At 31.5% G+C, this 23,672-nt stretch overlaps 1 protein-coding gene across 2 annotated transcripts in view; it reads left to right on the forward strand.

The window, feature by feature from the left end:
- The first annotated feature begins 9,489 nt into the window (after positions 1–9,489).
- LOC123692767 (sialin) overlaps positions 9,490–23,672 on the forward strand; it is a 38,492-nt gene continuing 24,309 nt past the window's right edge. Inside the window, exon 1 of one of the 2 annotated variants that reach the window (XM_045637552.1) lies at positions 9,490–9,614. In XM_045637552.1, the coding sequence (XP_045493508.1) occupies positions 9,559–9,614 (56 nt within the window). In that variant the 5' untranslated portion in view covers positions 9,490–9,558. Of the gene's footprint in view, positions 9,615–11,802; positions 11,966–23,672 lie in introns of those variants that run through there. The other variant, XM_045637551.1, reaches the window with a different exon arrangement.

Here is a 23,672-nt window from a genome sequence, read left to right on the forward strand (position 1 = left end):
CATTGTTGTTTTCAAATCATTTATTCTTTTAACCCATTGAGCCCCAAGCGGCCCGATCGGTCTCAGACGCATAATAGATTTTCTATTGTGTCTGTGGTTCCGGGGCCTGAGAAATATAATATTATATTATGGAAAATATAAAAGCTCTTTACAAACAAAAACATTAAACACGCTGTATATTGAATTAAATTTATTATCTAGATATTCATCATGAAACTAGTAATACAAACTATTTGTATTCATATATGGTAATAGTTATGAATTTAAATTAAAGGTGACTATTCAAACCTTATCAATTAAATCTGGCAATGTTTGCTTTCAAAATTAGTTCACAGGATCAAATAAACAATGAATTATTTATCTTAAGGTTTATTACATAGAAATTATATTGCAAAAGAGTATGTAGTTACAAAAGGAAAACAAAGAAACAGTTAACGAAGTTAAAAGTACGATATTTGTAGCATTTATTTACATGAATTTTTGTCGTTTTCTTTTTTTATAAACAGTGTAATATTGATAAGAGGGATCTCCCAGATTTACCGAATATTTTTATATGCAGGTTATTATATTATACGGTTCTTTACATAGAATGTAATATCGATTAGATGGATTTCACCGATTTACCGAATAATTTTTTATATGCAGGTAAGTAATTGAAATATACGGTTCTAAACATCTTTATTATTAGTTAATTTCTGAGTATAAGTCTTGAATCAATTGTAGAGATTTTATAAATCTGGTCAAGAAATTGAAAATGATTGTGACAAAATCGTACATAATAATGTAAAAGCACAGACAAACAGTTACTTATAATTTTTGTAACTCTGCAAAAATTTAGTTTTCTATTAATAGTTTTTGAGTTTATCCAAAGCAAGTGCCTATATTTTTATACAATGAAATCCCTCTAATAATAAAAAATAGCAACAACATAGTATGATTTGTGTATACTTACTCATAATAAATGATGAAATTCTTGAGACAATTATGAATACAGTAAAGAGGTTTCAGAGGGCAACGAACAGATAAAACAGAAATACATTGAGATCTGTTTCGATTGATATCCACTAAGCATCAAATTTAATATCTGCCTGATCGATATATCCCTACTAATATTATTAATGCGAAAGTAACTCTGTCTGTCTGTCTGTTACGCTTTTCCACTTAAACCTCTCAACCGATTTTGATAAAATTTGGCACAGACAATCTTTAGACCCTGAGAAACTACCTTTTATTGCGAAATACGTACCACAAGCGAAGCCAGGGCGGACCGCTAGTCTCCCATTAATTCTAAATAATTATATTTGACCGGTTTTTTTAGATCCAAATACATTATATCCGTCGTTTTCTTGTAATGTATTAACTTTTTGCAAAAGAGAATAATTTAAGTAATATTGTCTAACCTACAGTAAAGTAACTACTTACTCTACATATTTTTAAAATATAGGTATGTACCTATATTTTTGTTGATTTGTAATTTTTTATAATGTTAATTTATTTATTTGAAGCTGAACAAAAATATCAGCGTACTTATTAGGTTCTTGGATCATTTTAAAAACTACAAAATAATAGAAAACAATGGCGAGATTCATAACCGTTAAAATAATACCTATATAGTACATCAGCTGATGCCGAACTATAACACACATCATAATAATTCATCATACTTACGTAATATTATGTATTTTAGTAAGAAAAAAATAAGCAACAATATCTAAAACTAACAAAATCTGTTCTTTCCTTCTTCCACGCGCTTCGCAATCCGCACTAACTCATGTCGAACAAATGTCGAGGGAGTTCCAATAGTTTCCACTCGGAACACAGAACTTACTGCTTTATGGCCGTAAGTGGGGAATGCACTCGCTAATAAAGTTTATTTAGCGTTTAATTTTGCGAGCGAAAATGCACGATTGCTGTTATAGCGTCTGTTCGCTCATGTGTTTATAATATTTTGTAAGAGTTTGTTAGTAATTGTAAAATGGAAATAAAAAATAAAAATGATGGAATCGTCGATAAGTTTTTTATTTACCTATTCCTTAATTATAGGATATTATTAGGTATATTAAGACTACATCTCCTTTATCATTAAAATAATATTACGAGGCATTTTGTCACAAAATTTATTTTCATTGCATTTATTTTTACTTCAACTTTATTTCAGCCCTCTAGGCTAATTTAATGTGATTTTCATGCTTCTTTGTGTAACTTATATACCTTTCACCAGACATTCAATGAGTCTTACCAAAAACGATTCTTACCTAAAGTATATATGTATTTGCATTACATTATAAGATAACACGAACCGGCACTTTTGTTCTTCAAAAGAATACACAAAATCTTCATATAACCTTTTCCTCACATCAGCTGTATCAAATGTCACTCGAGAGTAATGTACTAGTAATACGATACATTTGTATACGTCACTGTGTTAAATAAAAGCTGTCTCAGAAATATATATTGTATAAAACAGTGTTAAATATTGTACAGTACAGTGCTTCGACATTAGTTTTCAAGCTGAATGTACCTACCTACTACATAACCTAACCTAACCTAACTTACCACATAGAGGTGTAAAATTATATTATATTATGTATTCTTTTAAAAAAATATTCAATGTACAGTTTTGACTTTCCTACGATTTTATTATATGTATAGATTACTTACGGTGGCCTGGAAGAGATCGCTACCTAACGATAAGGCCACTGTTTCTACACTTTTTGTTCCACTTATCTGTACTTTATGTGTCTCTTTTTCTTTTGTGTGTGCAATAAATAAATAAATAAATAAAATGTAATTTTATATATCCTGATGTTCCATTCAGTGTTCGATATTGATGTTGTATTTGAAAACCACAGTAGAGTCGTATCCCGAGTTAAAAAAAATCATGTAGCACTCGCCCCGTATCGTTGAATACGGTTTTTCTATGTAGATTACATCTATAATATGTTGAAAGATAGGTTATTTCATACTCTAAGTATATGAACGAAACTATCCAATTAAATTTAACGATCTGGTATCAAACTAAACCACTCTCATAAGGATCTACAGCAAATGTGCTACGAAGTTTAGAAAAAAGGAAGGAAATCGATTATGAAACCCGGCTCCCACACACAAATAGATAATACTATAAATAATTATGCGGTTACTTTACTTCAGCAACCTTTTTTTACATTTTGATATAGTATCTATCTGTAAGTATCTCAACTTTTCCCATAGAAAAACAATTCTAAAGACTTGCGTAGATACATAAAATCTACCGTAAAAAATAAGTGCGTAAGTACACGAGCTTGTAATAATATAAAAACGTATTAAAAATACGTGAAAGCTTTGCGAATGTTATCAAATAGTAAAACCGTTATCGGCGACCGACACGCGCTCGAAAAATCTTTCAATAACACGTATAGGACAGCATGTTTTGGTCGTAAAAACATACCATGTTTCAGTAAATATACCTTTGAAATAGCTTTTTATATAATGCTTGAAAAGAGTTTATTATCTACTAGCTTCCGCCCGCGACTCCGTCCGCGCGGATGTCGGTCTTCGCGTGGATGGTTATTTCTCCATTTTGAGTACCTCTGTCAATAACATCTTATAAATATCTATTGGACCCAATTCCCAAATACGGCTAGGCCTATAATAATACGCAACGTGTGTTCGCGGTTCTACGGAACAACGTCTATGGATAAAACTGAAAAATTAAGATTAATTTTTTCTACGTATTTTTCCAGGATAAAAAGTATCCTATTTTACGCCCAGGATAATAAGGTATAATTATACCAAGTTTCATCGAAATCGAACCGTTAGTTTTCACGTGATGCCTTCACATACAGACAGACAGACAGACAGACAAAAATTTTTTTAATCACATATTTGGGTTTGGTATCGATCCAGTAACACCCCCTGCTATTTATTTTTTCAATATTTTCAATGTACAGAATTGACCGTTCTACAGATTTATTATATGTATAGATAGAAAGTATAATAATATATGCTCGTTGTTTTAAACAGGATAAAAATAACCTGGGATCTTGTTTTGGTTCCTTATCGGATCTTACATCTATCTATCATTGAATTTTATATATTTGGTTTTATGGCATTCAAATGGGATAGAAAAAACTCGATCACGAGGCAGCACTCGAACAGATTGAATGCGGGTTCGAGTCCCGCCTCGTAATCGAATTTTTCTATTCTAAATAAATTTATATCTATCTACATTATTAACATTACTATAGGATATTGAAAAAGTGATCACAGGTGACTAAATCTAGATTTTATATCAGACATGGTATAATTTGGACCAGAATTAAAATTGTGCTCCGTAATATGCTGTTCTAACTGAAAGTAAGACATTTTGGAAAAGCTTCTATAATGTTACAGATGATTCTGAATACTTGAGAGATTCCACGTTGCTTCTGGGAAACATTCTTATCACTAGTAGGAGTGAATTATAATCCTGATTCCTGAACAATTTTCCTCTAGATTTGTTAGAAGCCCACGCAGGAATCCCTTCAAAAAGCCCTTTGGGAATACGAGCGTGATGTTATGAAATGTTTTACTAGCTACCCTTTCTATGTATCATTCTAGTTTTAAAACCGTACGTGGCATGACTGTAAAAACTCATAGCTTATGTACTTCCTTTGTATGAGTAAGTGCAGCGTTGTTGAAGCGATATTTATGTCGCGGCTTCTTTTGAGTTTGGATTAGTTTTCCTTGTAGATCCTTCTTCATTTGATCTATTTATATTTGAGAAGTTATGACGTGTGCGAATGGAAAACAGAGGAGGAAAGTTTTGTAGACCTTTGCTTGCAGTTAGTCGAGTTTTTCATTTACATATAAACCTCTGATCTGTTGAATAGGTGCGGATAATGTTTGATATAGGTAAGTATAGTTATAGGTTGGGTATATTTTCTTGAAAATTTTAAAATTGTGTATAGGTAGTATGTTTTTTTTTCTTTTTCTTGGTCTATCTTTCAGGTAATAACTTACAGAGTTTATTAGTCACTATTATAAGACTCATTCAAAAGCTTTTCGTTTAGTCGGTAAATAATAAAATATAAAGCTGATGACTATAAATTAAAATCGTATTATACCCTTACTATAATGTACAAAGGGTCGATTATTTATGTGATTATTTATAACGTATTTTCTATTGATAAATGAACTTTAATAGCCACACGTCACGTTATATCCATCAACCAATCAGGGTCAGGGATTCCAAGCGTGAAGCTGCGTGGAAAAGATAAACACTTTTCTTTGGGACTTACCCTTTGTACTTTAATAGAGAAAATATAGAGCAATAACATTTTTGGTTGTGTTTTAACGTGTTGTGACTTGTGTTTAAACTGTTTAATATAAAATAGGTATTAAAAATCATGTCATAAAATCAACGTGAAGATGCGACGTAAAATAAAGACAACAGACCAACACTCTTTCGCATTTATAATATTAGTAACAGCTTACGTGTTTTTAATTAAACTATGATTTTTTTAACCCATCACCACAAAGATTTAATTTATATATGGTCAGACAAAGGAGCAAACACGTCGGCTCTTGGCAGCTGCAGCTAACCCAACATTAAGATTTATGATATGATGTAATGCCAAATTAAACCGAGATTTATGCTTCAGATATATTTTAGTTAAAGACTAGGAAGAGATGTCATTTAGGACCTCTCAATACTTAGTACCTATTGGAAAGCAAGTAAATAATGGAAAGTCTAAAATATGACGTTTTTGAGCCAGAAATCCGCATTCTTTCTTTTTCTTGTACCTAGGTACCCCGTGAAATTTCAGAACCATACATCTATCCAACAAGCTAAAATCTTTCCGTTTGAACTACATAAGGTAGGTATCTGCAAAATAACTAAATCTACTCGAATAATATACCTCGAGACGTGCAGCAAAAGTTCAGGGGTTAAATTCCCTTCGATCCGGCCATCCAATAACTTACAGGAAATCTCTGGAATATTTCAAATATAACCTACATGCGTCATATCAATTTGAGCGTTGCAAGTCAGTGTACAAGGAAATAACTATTGTACTGTATGTGCTCGAAACATTCTGCCATTCTGAATCCCATAAGCCGATTTAGCTTAATATAGAACTGAATATGATTCGACTTCGCATATTGCATGGTATGTATAAAATTGCATATCTCTTGACGTAAACATCCTAAATCCTGGTATAATCCCACACTAGGAAGCTATGGAAATTGCGTACCTACATTAAATTAAACTCTATCTATTAAATTCTCTACTATAATAGGTATACCTATAGGTACTTGTCGCGGAAAAATTCCAACCAATACCCGCGGCCCCATCATTAAAGCGGTTCGACGGAACACAGTGGGGTTTTAGTCGGTAAGAATCCGACATAACCCACGGCTCCTTCCCCGGGGGCAGTGGGTATCTTTGGAAGATTTCCCCACTATAAAAAAAGGTATAGGTACCTATAATTGCTAAAATTAATGGGAAAATGTGTTTGTTTGTGTAATTATTGTGTTTCTTCATGACGCAACGGAGGTATTTTATGGTAAGATTTGTTTGTCTGGAGATAGTTGGGAGACTAGGAGCAATATAATATAGGCTACTGTTTCACCTCATTCCCATAGTAATTTCCTTTCACCAAGCGGGCAAAGCCGCGGGTGAACAGCTTGTGTTTTTTTTATACATTTAGGTACCTATGTTAGATGATAAATGAAAATAAATTCCTGTGTTTATCTAAATATTACCGAGAATGTCTGAAAACAATTTATTATGATAAATACCTACGCTGAAAATAAAAGAGTGAAGCCAAATAAAAACAGGATACCTATAATATACCTAACTTTTTATAGCGAAATTATATAATCATTGACTTCAAATGAAATACGTGACTACGCATTAATAAGTATCTATGTGTTATAAAGTCTTCATAAAAATCGTTTGGTATCAACAATGTGTTTGTATGTTTCAAATTTCAATAGTATTATATTCTGTGATTTGAATAGAAATTTGGATATTTTATTGTTTTCGCAAGATTTTTCATAGATAAGCATGGGTCAAACTATGAAAAGGCTACTTAGAGCCTTTTAAATTCAATTGTAAATGTTTAAATGCCCAACAGTATTAAAGTATGTACATTGTACAATAAATGATATTTTCGAAGCAATTTTGTAAGCGCCTATAGAAATAAAATAGCAATTGTTTCAGTCAGAGTAAAAAAACTTTGCAAATACACTATGTACACGAAAACTCGTCTTCATATCCATTTATTACTGAAATGCTCTCCATATCTTCGATTTTATATAAATTGAAAAGCTTAGGGTTCAAATACCTATTATTAAATGTAATTTCTGGGAAGATCCTGAAAGGGTTGCAATGGGTTGTAGGTAAATCTTTCATAGAAATTACTCATAAAATTAAATTGTATCGATTTCGTAAATCGTTAATATATTTATCTGGTTGCTTATATTATGTACTTGTAAAAATATTATTAAAATTGTGAACAATCCGATTTTGTTTCATTAATGATTAAGATAAATTAATAGGTAATAATCCTTTTGGCTTTTGACATTTGGTTGAGTACATTCCAAACATACACATATACACACAAATTCATAAGAAACTTTCAAATTTGCTTTCGAGCATAATTTATTTACCTACAGAGATCGCAATTTTGGCGGTATTTCGAAATTATTACTCGACTTCATATATGTCACTGTGTCAACTGTCAACACGAGATTTTATTACCATACGTTATAAATATAATTCTAGAATGTAATATAATATTCCATATTCGTTTCACAGTCTAAAATAAAGGAACACGCGTAAATCATTTTCATCAATCTATTACAATTCTATTCACAGTATATATATACTATTATTATAACAACAGTGCAATAAAGAATTATCTATCTATCTATAACTTACTGTACTTACAGCTAAATGTTCTGTAATAAAAATATACTTAAATTGTATTAATAGGTATGTAATTTAAGGAGGTGTGAGGCTATAAACGTGGCATGTAACTGTAAGAGCAAAACCATGGGTAGAAACCATGGAAATCTAAATAACAAGACACATTTAGATTTCTATGGTAGAAACCTAGTATTTTATAAGATTTTTAGTACCTATGTATAAACAGGCTACTACTATACAACTTGATAAATCGCTGGCAACCAGTATAAAAAAAGAAAATATTCAATACGACGAAGGATTTAAGAGTGAATAGAAGAAGTTAGGATATAATTATGAATTAAGAACCTCTTAATTTCTATTAGAATCTCAATGACAAGGAGTAATGAAATATCTGAAAGCAGCTAAGTTGGCTAAGTGCATTTTAGATTATTAGTGAAGATGCTATCAGGTCAGAGATTAAGTTTATGATTGGATATCGAAACTTAGATCAAAGTGTTTCAAACCGTATTTACTTGACATGATAATATCATTATATTATTGTCATGTGATTTTACGTATAAAATATTTTCAATACATCTTAAAATATGTAACTCCACCCTAACATACTTAGTTACGGTTTAAATGACCGCTATTTTTACACCCATGACTGAGTAGGTAATAAAATACAAATGCCATTAACATAAATGAATTAATTTATTCAATCTGAAAATTGAAAATTCGTTTTATTTTTCAATACACAATCCTTTTGAATTTTGATGTACACTCTCGTTTTACATGTGCAATGGTACTTAATGTACCTAACTCAAGTAGGTATAAGCCAAGTATATGCTCATCAAATTAATACGACACGCCTTTGTCTTGTAAGGGTTGAAATTATTAGATATAAATACGAGGCAATTTGAATTTCAATATGTTCCACAATATAATAATATTATGTACTTGAGGTGGAATGATGAATGGAACTACCCACGACCTACTTAATTGGTTTTATCCTCCTAATTATATTTTATAGTACAGTAGGATAATAAAATCGAATTAGATTTATCTTTAAACGTTTTAATAATCAATACTTTTTATACAAGCAGTCTGATAAGAACATAAAGAAATTATAGTAAAGAAAATCTTTTGTAAAAACTATGTGTAGCTTGAAAGCTTATTTTGAAAGAATTAAATTTAAAGTAATTAAAATTTCGGTTGAAATCACATCACATCGCAGTTACTTAATTTTATAATGTTCTCTACAATGGATCACTTTCTATATGTACCTACCCGAAATTCTGGAGCTGTATATTTAAGCCCACAGATAATATAAAATTGTAATAATAAAATGCCTAAATATGATCTTTTCATATAATATGTATATATAAATGAAATATTTATATAGTTTGTTTCTGAATTTCCATGGAAAAAAGCAGAGTAAAATCTTATATTACTTATAATTAATTATTATCCTAATTTTCGATGAAGAACCAAATAGACTTGTATCATTTCCACAGATTTTACTTTAAAGAAGCTGTTATGTCACTTGCCAATGTCAAAAATGTAAAAGCGCGCCGTTTCTTCGTAATTCGTATTTGTTTTTTTTTCTGCAAAGTAAAGTAAACAAAGTATTATATTTAGTAATACCAAAAAATGTGTTATTAATCTTAACATAAAAAAGTGAAATGAAAAAGGGTCGACAATATCAATACAGCTACACTCAACTCAATACTGAAACCGGGTAAGTTATTAATTTAGTTTTACATAATACATATTTAAATATTATGTTTTGGTACATAACTAGGTACATATTAAAGAAAAGGATTTGATAAAATGTATCTTCTTTATTTAAGTTTAATATATTATTTTGGATTCATTAGGTAACTATTCTTATCTCCATTTGTTTTGTATATGATTGAAGTACTTATTTCATATAATATTATAATCATAGCATTCATTATATTATTAAGCATTCAATCACTCTAAAAGGACATACATTATTAAATATGTATTCCTTGCTAAAGTGATAAAGTAGTCTAAGAAAAAAATACACAATTATATGCCTGTAGTTTTGATGAAAATTACTTCTTATTGGAATTAAGACTAGAGTGTATTAGAGTTAATAATTGCTTAAATACAAATAATTTAACCATAATATTATTATTGAAAAGTAACACCTTCTGTTACTCTTTAATAGTTACTTACACAATCAGATTTTAATTAGATTTTAAAGAAATTCAAAAATACATGTGTACATTGTACATTTTTTAAGCTATTGCATAGCTTCTATCGCGGGCCTTGAGCGCGGGGACCGAATCCAGAAATTGTGTAACGAAAAACGCTCACACTCCCCACTCCGACGGGTGGAGGTGTGGCTTGAAGGCATGCTATGCAATAGCTTTACCGCGGCAGTCCCCGAGTACCACACATCTTCTTTTTTTATTACTAAAGAGCTGATTATTTTGTTTCCTATTAGTGTTTAAATATATGTGTAGTGTGTACTACTACTATACAGACAAAGCTGTGGGCCTAAAGTTTTCACAATTACAGCGCTATGTTTGAATATGGGCCTATTTTTTTTAACTAGCTGCCCTGGTAGACATTATTCTGTCCCATTGCCCTTATTAGGTTTTTTTCGCTCCATAAGAACTATCTTTGTGCCATATTGCAATTGCCAAATTGATAAAGCCATTCTCAAGTTTTACATTTAGCAAAAAAATTTGATGATTAATTTTTTTTATAAAGATTTCTTTATAATTGTTGCAGTGCTTCTTACCAATGGTCAAATACTTCATTAAAAACTTAAAAGTTATTTTCTCCATTGATTTAGATATAATTTATTTGATGTTTCATTTGATTATGAATAAGAATATCAAACTATTTATTACATTTAGAAATTAAAGATTTTAACGGACTTTAAATGCGATTTATTTATTGTTTTATTATCCTGACGTTTCACACACTTTGCAGCGAGCATGGTCACGGGGAGATTAAGATGTTATATGTCTTAACGGCCATTCAAAAACCGTTAATACCTTCCCTGGACTATGATACACATTTCAAAAACAAAATCAGATAAATCGGCTCAACGAATCTCGAGATTTAGTGTGACTAACGAACAGTAATTGATTTTTTATACATTTTATGAAATTTTCTAAGTTCATTATCTAGCATTATTAACATTACAAGACCTATAACTGTGCCTATAACGTCACCCTATCCCCTGGCGCCTACATCATTGATCCTTCGATACAGACGTCATAAAATTCGAGTGGGCGATATTTAACCAATATATTCTCAATTGCTAGTGGGAGTTTACTGTTAATTGTGAAAATTATGTTGAACCGTTATTTCGTAATGTTTTTATTAAAAGTTGTCTTGAATGCGAATATATTTTGGTTTTCCAGAATAATAAGTTTTAATCATGATTTGCGATTGTCGCGGTCGGTACCAACTAGAGTTGAAGAAAATATAAATTTTTCGTTTATATGCGGCATATTATTTTTAGTCTTTGGTATAGTGGTTATATCTGGGCGTTAATTGAAAAGTTTAACGGGTTCGATTCGGGTGGAGACTGCTTATTCTGATAGAGTTATGAGTGCTTGTTGTTAAAGTTTGTTAAGGTTTGGAATGGGATAAATTTCATAGAGTTAATAAAAACAAAATATATTCCTAACTATGAGGCGCTGGCCTTAATAATTGACAAAATTGTCCAAAAACTCCCTCAAAATAAATAAACACTGGGCAACGCGTGGAAAAGTATCAAAGAAAGAGCATAAGTCTGTTTTCATAGAGGTTCAACGTCTAATTTATATTTCCTTCAACACCTGTTAGATACGAGAGGTCATTATAATATTTGGAAAGTAAACTTGCTATTCTACGTCACGTATCGTACACGCGGGGTGGGTCGGCCGACTGCACATTCAGTCGACGAGAGGCGCGGGCGTCGAAAGGCTTGCCGGCCTCGATACAAAACAATTAAAATAATAATTTCTACATAAGTGTGTGTGTTTGTGTAACAATGAGTGAAGAAAACGCAGTGTCGGATGATTTGAAACGACAGGCGGCTATGTTTTATAATTCCACGGAAAGGTTTGTTTTCATTTCGTTTAGAAATTGCTTGTGTTGATACGATCTATAGTCGCTTGAGGTTGACGCCCGGTGCTCAACATGTTTTGGAGACAGAAAAATGCGAAAGCCAGTTTGAAGTTTATGTGCAATTGCTACAGTTTTTTATAAACTGCAATTACAAAAAAATATGAATGAGTTGGTTAAGTTCTTGTTTAAATATCACAAATACTCTTATTAACTATAATAATTAAAAAATGACACACTTATAACAAAGTCGCAATTCAAATAATTATAATTATGTTTTACGAACTAATGCACACATTAAAGATTTCGCGGTAATTAGTTTCAATTATTGGTTTGAAACGTCGCATATAAGAATATTTTTTTGCCCATAATTAGAAGAAATAATACCTACTTAGTACTTATATAGCGAAGAATATTACTGTTCCTCGTGTGCCCGATTAAAAAAACAAGGAACTTCGGCACAAGGTCGCAAACTCGTTTTTCTACAATCTATCTTGAACTTACGGAGAAATATCACCTAAATGATCGTACACTTTGACTTTTCATCTTAGAAAGCTACCCAACACGTTTGATTATATTGCCTCTACATTCACACGCATCTTTAATATATTATATATAGTAATACTATATAGCTTTCCACCCGCAGCTTCGCCCGCGCAGTCAAAGAAAAACCCGCATAGTTCCCGTTCCCGTGGGATTTCCGGGATAAAATCTATCCTATTTCCCGGGGTAAAAAGTAGCCTATGTCCTTTCAAAATATCTATATACCAAATTTCATGCAAATTGATTCAGTAGTTATTTCGTGATTGAGTAATAGACAGATAGACAGAGTTACTTTCGCATTTATAATATTAGTATGGATTATAAAGTTGAAGAGTTTGTTTGTTTGCTTGAACGCGCCAAGTCCATTTATCGAGGAATGCTATATTAATATATTATAGTATATCATCACGTTAAGACCAATAAGAGCGGAGCAATGTGGGTAAAACCACGGGTCACAACTAGTATATTATATTTTACTTCTTTCTATTACTTTATGCATACTTTTATCTTTATTATATATGTAGTTTTATTATCACGATTTAGTTCAGTGTAAAGATGTCACCTTTCACAGAAACTGTTGTGTATGCATTTTAAGATATTTTTTATTTCTTTGTTTGGATTTTATTAATTCAGTTACTTAATCTTTATCTGAAAGATAAGCTACTAAGAAGAACGAATTAACTTAACTTAACTTAATTAACGCGGTTTGTTTTGCGATAATTATTGGTAGAGCGATTTTTATGTAGGGATGGGATACCGGTAAAATTATCGTCCCATGAATATTATTGTCATATGTTTACGTGAATAATCCTTATATTTGTTCTTACAACTTGACCAACCTATAATAGGACCTTGTTAAAAATAACAAAGTCTTCTAAATTTCACAAAACAATGAATAACATACATGGCATAGAATAAAAGTTCAAATGATAACCTCTACTCTACTAAACTACTCTATATTATCTGCACTAATATTATAAAGAGGAAAACTCTGTTTGTTTGATTGTAATGAATAGGCTCATAAACTACAGGACCTATTTTAAAAATTCTTTCACCATTCGAAAGCTACATTATCCACGAGTAATATAGGCTAGGTTTTATCCAGGAAATCCCACGGGAACGGGAACTATGCGGGTTTTTCTTTGAAAACGCGGGCGAAGCCGCAGGCGGAAAGCTAGTATCTTATAAAGATAAATGTAGAGTTGTTGCAACTAATAATTCGTCTCTCGAAGTTTATTCGACTCTTAGGTGCACCCTCCATAATATCGTTTCCGCTGCAGCTAACGCTCGGTTGAGTAGTCTTGTCGAGGTATTATATTTGACGATCCAGAAATAGATTCTAGAAACTAAATTCTAGATCGATAGAATATCTGTAAGTGGTTAAATATTGTTGTAGAATATAGTTTTTAAAATCACGTTTGAATAATACAAGCTGAACCTTTTAAATTCGTCTTCGCTTTAAAGGAATATTTAAAAACTTTTCCCATTGTTACATTTTATGAATACCTACTTATCTTCTAATCTTCTCTAATATATAAAAATCAATGCCACTTTTCGTTGTAATTCCATAACTCGAGAACGGCTGAACCGATTTCGATAATTCTTTTTTTATTATATTCCTTGAAGTACGAGGATGGTTCTTATGTAGAGAAAACGTTAATATGTACCACGGGCGAAGCCGGGGCGGACCGCTAGTCTAATATATAAAAATCAATGCCACTTTTCGTTGTAATTCCATAACTCGAGAACGGCTGAACCGATTTCGATAATTCTTTTTTTATTATATTCCTTGAAGTATGAGGATGGTTCTTATGTAGAGAAAACGTAAACATGTACCACGGGCGAAGCCGGGGCGGACCGCTAGTATAATATAAAAATGAATCCCAAAATGTGTTGGTAAGCGCATAACTTGAGAACGGCTGAACCGATTTCGTTAATTCTTTTTTTATTATATTCCTTGAAGTACGAGGATGGTTCTTATGTAGAGAAAACGTAAATATGTACCACGGGCGAAGCCGGGGCGGACTGCTAGTTGCTCTATATAAATAGACTAGCTCTATAGAAATATACAACCTGTGTATACAACGTAAACAATTTGTCAATTCGAACCAGTAGTTCCTGAAACTGGCTAGTTCAAACAATTTTTTAAATACTAATAAATTACTTAGAAGCCAATACAAAATAAGTAGATATGAATTTCCCATCATGGTTAAACGGTGGAACCTTGAAAACTGAACACATGAATATTAATTACATATTGTTATCTATACTTTGTGGTTGGCGAGGATTCTGCGGAAAAACGAGCAAAAAATTTACATTCTTTCTTTAGTTTGCTATACGCACTTGCATAAATTGAATCCACAGAAAATCATGTAGGTACAAAAAGTATTAATAAAGAAATACAACAACATGCCAAGCTATAAGGGAAATAAATTATATTTAGCATATTTCTGTTTACAATAACAACTTTTCGTTTCTTTTAACCTATTTTTCACTGTGATGCAAAAATAAATGACATTATGTCACAAAGATACCATATTATATGGTGATAGGAGTCACTTTCAAATCTAGTGCAAGTCACATGAGCACGTGGAAGCTAACTTTCCTTAAGAGCTAGCGCGCAAGAGCAACTTTTGTCTCCGCAACTATTTTGTCTCTCCCATTAACTCTATGGGGAGTTGCGTCGCTACTTGCGCGCACTTTCTTACTAGCCCATAGAGTTGATGGAATAGACAAAATAGTTGCGGAGACAAAAGTTGCTCTTGCGCGTTAGCTCTATACAATACAATATTGCGTTAAATTTACATGCTAGTACCTGTCAGTTGAGTTAAAACTTAATACTACTTCGACTGATTAAATACTGAAGTAATTACAGTCACATATTACATACGTAATCACAACTCGTCTCCAAATTCACGTTAATTATGCCTAGATTGCATAGAATAGGTAAATACTTCTTACCGTGGATCCGTACTGAATATTTCTCCATTTGTATGTTACACTTTCTACTTATTAATATGTATGTTACAGTTTATATTTAGAGTTATTGCCTAAACCATGAAGGAGGTCTATCACAGCACTGAGGACAATGATGTTGCATCCTTATCTCTATCATTAATTTATTCAAACGCTCTTATGTATAAATTCTAAATAGAATATAGAGTTCCAGTAAATGTTGGTCTATAATTAAATCACATTTCCGTATACATTCTTATATATTCACAATCCCAAAGCAATTTGTTACGATGCCATGGATGCTCAATTATTAAGTGCTCAATTATTGCACACAATTACTTTTCCATCAAGCAACTAATTGCTTTAGTGACCGTAGTAATCTTCTGGAAATGTTTCGGATTTATCCAGCATTTACTATAAATGGTGATAAATGTGCAATTTCTTAGAAGTTTGCCAATGTTTTGTTACGAGGAATACATGTATTTTAGGACCTAATCTTGTATGCAGTGAATATGCAGTTTAGTAGACATTGGAAGGCTAGAGAAGCCTCAATATTATTGCTATTAAAAAATGTAAAGACTAAATGTGATAGAATTTGATATTATATTCAGAATTGTTTTGAAAATATACTTACTTTCTTCTGCTTCAACAGTAGTTTTGGAGTTTACAATGCCATAAAATAATTCTATTAATATAAAATGTAATAATGCACGATTTGATCCTATGTGAATAATGCACATTATTCACATAGGATATTATTTATTAACATTTTCATAATTAGCATTAATTTCAGAGTCGGAAATTAAATTATTCCTAAAGCCTATCTAGACAAGCTGCAGAATGTCGTGGGAACATCCGGTCAATTAACTTTTAAAATTGTACATTGTTAATGGACTTGTATTCATTTTAATTGAAGTCAGGTATCCTACTACTACTCATCAAATGCCATTAGAAATAATAATGGTATTATTATACATAATATAACAATTCTATATAGGAGTATATTTTCTATGTCGTATTATATCAACTAATTTTACATTTCAAGGCAAAAAAAATAACTACGCTATCTTTGATCCCCAAGAAAGATATTATATTAAATAAATAAGATATTATCTCTTTTAGTCTTTACGAAGCTCTTATTAATGCAATTGTATAAAAAGACTTAGCGAACTCCCCACACACATAGCTTACAAGTTAATGAAACTATTGTGAATACCCACGCAAAGATTCATATTATGATCCCTTCATATATTTCTTGTATGAGAGAAAGATGGAAAAATTGTCCCGTCTGGAACCTACAAGAATAGATGTTTATCGTCAAATATCTCACCCACTCGCTTCTGAAATATAAATAATGCATCCAAATATTTTAAATTCAGATGCAAGGGTTTGGCAAATAATGTAGAGCACCATGTATTATGTATTTACAAGATTTTTAAGAGAACCAGCTCAAAGTTGTCATAAAATTTTTAAAAGGTTTGACCTTAAACCTGGGGGTTACCATGATGTCTTACGTTTTGTTTCCAGTGTGGGGAAGTGATGGCGCTATAACAAAAACTATATACCACCTTTATTTTTCCACACTGAGATAATACTATTTAGAAACATTATTGTACAGGTTGTAGTCATTTGTCATAAAAACCTCAATTAATAACCTTACCGATAATAGTCGAAAAGCAAAACATTTGTCCGATATAAATTACGGGGGAACTTTTATTGGTTTACTTGATTTACGGGTTGTGATTGGATTCGGACTGATGAATATGAGTTAAACGGTCACTAGATGAATGGATAAGATAAAAAGTATAAATATATATTTTTTTATATTTTCAGAACAATTTTCACACACGGCACGATTTGATCCCATACTAAGTTTTCGCTTGTGTTATGGAAACCAGATGGCTGATAAACATACATATTATATAATTTCAATTAAATACTTATATAGATAATTAGCACCCAGACACAGAGCAAACATCTCTTTTCATCACACAAATATTTGCTCCGGGTGGGAGTCGAACCCACGACTTCTGGCTTGGAAGGCAGGGCCACTACCAACCAAGCCAACCGGTCGGTCAAATATAAAACGTAGCCAGTACGACAATGACTTACAGCCGGTATTGATTTGAAAAAGGTTTGAGAAAGCTTATGTCACATACAAGAAAATATTTAAGCACAGTATAGGCATAGTTTAAAATACTCAATTCAGATACCGGCCGTTTACAGTTTAATTTAAATACATTATAATAAACAAAGTCATGCGACGATCTCTATAAAATATATAGTCAAGCTTACTCCTTTTGATACATTGAATATTAACAAAAAAAAAATAACCTTCATTGTAACATGACATCAAAGCAACAACGCTCCGAAGAAATGGGTTTTCTTTCGTTGTCTATAAATGGCGTTATTGTTTTAATTAATCAATATGACTGCTTATAGATAATATGTATACACAAATATTGGATAAGCTTTATTATCTTTCATAATTGTTTACTTTGCTTGTTTCGAGACCTGTCTGGAACAGATTATAGATTCTGTAATTACAATGAATGTTGTCATTCAGATCGGTATTTAGATCGCATAAAACTCCGTTTCACGTTATAGAACAAGTGGGTCATTGTTGCAGCGTGGATCCGTCACTTTGTCGGATTTATCCTGTTGCTGATTAACTTAGTAACAAATTTAGATTTACTTACTTTCACATTTTATCCTAGTGCGTAGTGATTTTTATGAATCTGAGGAAATTTCACTGACAGAAAGCCTGTAGGAAAATTTTCGTACCACTGTACTAATGCTAGTTTTCTATTGAAAATCCATACTAATATTATAAATGCGAAAGTAACTCTGTCTGTCTGTCTGTTAATCAATCACGCCTAAACTACTGAACCAATTTTCATGAAATTTTGTATAGAGATATTTTGATACCCGAGAAAGGACATAGGCTACTTTTTATCCCGGGAAAATGACGAAAACTCACGGGAAAGGGAACTATGCGCGGTTTTCTTTGACTGCGCGGGCGAAGCCGCGGGCGGAAAAATAGTAGTATATATGTACATAATATGTTGCCGCGGAATAAAATCGTCTTTGACATAATACCTATAAGAAGTGTGACAAAATGAAATAGGTGTTGTTTCAAATAAAAGGCAAACAAAAGGTAGTTTATTTCTACGTGCATACACCAAGAATACACCAATGCTATCGATTTCATTGTCTGTTCATATTTCACGATAACTATACGAGATAACTTAGACATTCATTAATTTAGATAAATTGGTTATTTACTTACAATATATCATATTATATATACACGCTGTTGAGTCGATGACTATCTGAATATATTAGTTCCAAGATTTCATTAAGCTTATTTTCTAATAACATCCTTTTTCATAGCATTTATTGATGTATCTGAACTAGGGCGTCTGAAATATTGCGACGGTGACAATTTTGCCATTATTTTTCCGCGACAATTCATTCTCGCAATCCGAAAGGAACGTAATAATACAATGAATTATTATTGAGTACTTGAATAATTCATAATCTTGTTTAGAGTATCGTTAGATAAATTGACTTTCCAAAACCGAAAAGAAACTAATAATTAGCCAGGAAGTCGTTACTTTAATACCAAAACAAGCATGATTAACAATACGATAAACTTCAAACAGTAACTTTGATAGTGAGTCAAAGTTAACATTGCTTCTGAACAAACTAAATGAACTATGCTATCATTATGTAAATACCTGACTAATGAAGATCCAAGAATATGTGCGGTTTAATTCGGTTTATGACGGTCGTAAAATAACAGTTTTAAGATTAATCGCCTTGTTACATCTTGTATTAAATGGTGTATGTTATGCAGAAATGTTCCAAGGAATTGAATAATGTGTAATATTATTGTTGATCCTAATCTGAAATAGCTTGAATAGCAATTCATATAAAGCTGAACACAGAACAGGGTTATATTTTGTAATAAGGTCATTTATATGGACATTACATAATGTTATATAGTTCAATGATTGATTTTTATAAGATATTTTAATTTGCAAAATTTATTGTACAAAAGCGTGCAGTTATTGACGTCAAATGTTACAAGGAATACGAAGCAGTTTATGAGTCTCATAAAAATATAATAAAAGAAGTATATTTGTAATCAAATATGAATTTGCATACATTTGTATCTACTTGTATATTTTTAAGAGATTCAATATTTTAATTCAAATTGTATGATGTTAATTATTGTTACTTAGATAATAACATATAACTTCACATAAGTTCAGCGATTAAGGATTAAATGACTTCTGCTATAATTACTTCTTGCAATTACAGCATTCATTATTAACATAATGACTGATTAACTTGCACTTGATTTTTGTATTTAGAGTGTAATTTTTTTTTCTATATAAATTTTTTAGTCTAGTCAAATACCTGTATTTACTGTTAATAATAATTTTACTGTTTTTTGTTTCATGTTAAAAATGTGAAATGTGAGTGTGTTTAGTGTTTACACATACACGGCAAATCACAGCACATTTTTGTCGAATTATTGTTATCACTATATCCAACATCACACACATATTGCATACATACATCACATACGTATATTGGTTTGTACGTATGTCCTTACAATGTTTGTTCATGTAAAGCACTTATTTAACATTAATCTACATATTGATATAAGCATTAACCGTGACAATAGATTGTAAGATAAGATTGGTCGATTCAATACGATTCTTTAAACATGTATCTAAGTAGGTACCTACCTATGTAGATACATGTTTTAATTAATATTATAAAGCTAAAGAGCATTTTTGGCTGTTTGAAGGCGATAATCTCAGGAAGAACTAGTTCGAATCGAAAAATACAAAACAAATATTATCGGATAGTAATTCGAGGAGGGCTCTTTAACAAAGCGTTATAGATCAGTAGAAGCGAGAAGAGGAATAAAAATGTTGCGATTAAAAAAAAAATAACTATTTCTTTTTGATAAAGTGGCAGACAGGAGGTCACTGGTCAGGGAGTGGTTACTTCCCTTCAATCAGCTTTGTTTTGAATTACTAAGAATTAATAAGAATTACTTAAATGAACTCGATATTATCTACAATATATAGAGATTAAGGTTATCGTCGAAGCAAAATATACTCAATCCAGTACCTAACAGGTGGCAGTGGTTAGTGACAAGATGAGAGCAAAATAAATATCATCGTAGTAAATATAAGCTGGTAACGCTATCAGTAGCGTTCCTTTTATTAGAGATTTTTCGAAATGTCATTTGCAGAAAAGTACATCCGGATAAATATTATATTAGAAAGAGTTTCACGTGAGAATATATTCAAACTATGTATAACTATGTATAAATATCCATGAAAGTATGTATAAATTCGAAGGAACGTAGTAAAAGTTTCCGTAAGAAAACTCTACATAATAGGTATACAGAAGAAAATGTGTACATATATCTATATACTATCAAATATGTTAAACAAGTCAAGATGTTATGTATTCAAATGTGCTTATCTTATAAATGTCACATAATATCATACTCCTAGACGTAACAAGTTTTTTTTTTTATTATGATAGATATTATATTACAAGTATAAGGTGCAGAATAATAGATTGCATCAAGGAGCAATCCTGCTTTGATTTGCTCCATCTGAAGGTGCTATTTCGCACAATCCTCTGATTTTCTCTAGCTCTAGATATAGTTATTTCGCACCCCTCCGTGATAAAGAAAGCCACATCAAATGTCATTTCTTGACCTAATTCCGTTTCCATTGTAGATGAGGCTTACCTACGAGTTATAGCGGGATTGCAGGATAAAGGATAAGTGGAGGCTTTGTGAAATGAACTATTTCTGACCAGAATTATTAAGGCTCACCCGGGGCAAACAAAGAGTTAATTAACGAACGCTTAAATCATTAACTGCGTAGTGAAAGTTTTGACCATTAGTTCGTGAATAGGACTGTTTTTTAGTGTAGGTACTTATGCGGATTTGATATTTATTTTTATTTTTATAACATTTATTTCAGGTAACAGACAATAAATTGTACAGACCCATAGAATAAATACCTTACAGACTAACATACATATAATATTTTATAACTAAAACTATTAAGTACTACACTATATACAATTCACGGCACTGGCAGTGTCATATTTAGCTGAATGGGCTTCGGCTCCGCCCGCGAAACCTATATTATAATAATGATGTAGTCAACGGAATAATTGAAGCAAAATACAAATTGTAGTCTATTTGTTATTATTATTTGTTAAGCCATTACTTGAGTGGGATGAAGAGATGAGAGCTTCCTAGGAAGTACTGAATAAAGCAAATAAAAATCAAGCACGAATAATTTTGCAATTCAATGCTCGAATGTGATATTTGGTTATTATAAGTTATATTTTATAACAAGGCCGACGCATTGAAAACCATATTTTATGCCATTATTTCGCTAAGATAGTTTTAAAGACGGAAATAAAATTTGGCCTCACAGAACTTATTTCTACTTTTGATTTCAATTTAAAGAACGTGACCCAAAATTCACCAAGTTAAGGAATGTAGATAAAGCAAAACGTAAGGTACATGTACCATAGGTATACCCATATGGTATAAGTACCCGATTGTCTATTACATTATCCCATTCCCTGGAATTGCTCTTGCAGCTATAAACTGAAACACATTCACGATTCCATCATGAAATTATCTATGATCTTCCCATATACTTTTCAAGAGATATAGGTAGATCTTTTTGGCGTTAACTAAATTTTGTTCTTTACATAATTCAAGCATTTATGCTAATTTAATCTTACCAACCACAATTAAAATTATGGCTTGATGAATCTTAAAAACTCGTATGTATACCTCGTTTGGTGTTTATTAAATTATTCTAAGGTTTGACTTCCTTATTGTTGGTTGTTTTATATTCATATGCATTTTAATTCATAACATTTTAATGACTTTACTCATACATATAGGAATCATCTCTAAGCTTTTTTACGTACGATAGTTAATTCTTTGTTTTACCACTAGGTATTTGCCTATTATTATCCCAAAAACAGCATCTCTAGGGATACGCTTTTTTATGTATCTATGTTACTTATTCCACTAAATATTGATAGTCCTCTATTAAATTTTGGTCCAAATAAATCAGAAATGCAACATCCTTAAAATAAGTAATTGGGTCACAACCTAATTAGGTCGGTTGACATCATCGGCACGAATGTTTGGCCCAATAAATGTCCCACGGGGGCTTTTCTTAACGACATCTTGGTTACGAGCAAACCACTCGATTTACAAGTCCCCGCCGTGTTCGAGCTATGTAGGATTGCGGTTGCTAAATCGAAATCTCCCCTCACAGAGCTTTATGATTGCAGATTATATTGGGCAAAAAGTTGGTTATCATACTTCAATCATAACAACGTATTATAAGCGAGATAATGCAATTTCGCTTGAGTGCCGTTCAGCATTGTACGCGTGGAGGAGGCGGTGTTTATTACGATTTACGACTGCTTTTGCATTTGCATTCTACGTAAATAATAGCTGAAGTTGTATTTTCCTTACGAAGTTTTTATAACCTTATAAATGTTGGGATTCATCTAAAGAATTTAAGTTACAACGATATTGAAACAATTCCATTCATTAAAATACAAACCTTGCAGATAATAATAAATAATAATACAAAGGAATTCTGGTGAATGAATAAGATGTGAGTAATTGACCAAAATACTTCAAATGTGTGATATAGCATTACAATTGTTGATATCTGTATAGGAAATTTATTATTTTACATACGCACCGATATACACATTGATGTTACGTAAATTTTTTGTAAAAATATTCATGACAGACTTATGTAACAATACTTGGTAAATACATAACATAATGCTTGCTATATTTCGAAATAACCTTGTTTACTGAAACGTGAATGAAGTCAATTATATTAAAGTATACCCATATTTCTACATGCCGCTAACTCAATAGGCTTTTATATTTTTGTTAGAAACAACAGAAAATACTAGTTCAATTTACAGATGACAATTTTGATTCCTTAGTTCCTTTGAATAGGTAGATTCTCTGTGAGTTTAACAAGAAACACCGCGACACGAGAATTTTATAAATTAGTAGCTATTGTACTTATAAAAATAGTACAGAAATAACATGAAATAAAAAACGTGTGTCACTCGGGGACTGTCGCGGTAAAGCTTTTGCATG

Source organism: Colias croceus, chromosome 6 (genome assembly GCF_905220415.1).
Source record: "Colias croceus chromosome 6, ilColCroc2.1".
NCBI classification, from domain to species: Eukaryota; Metazoa; Arthropoda; class Insecta; order Lepidoptera; family Pieridae; genus Colias; species Colias croceus.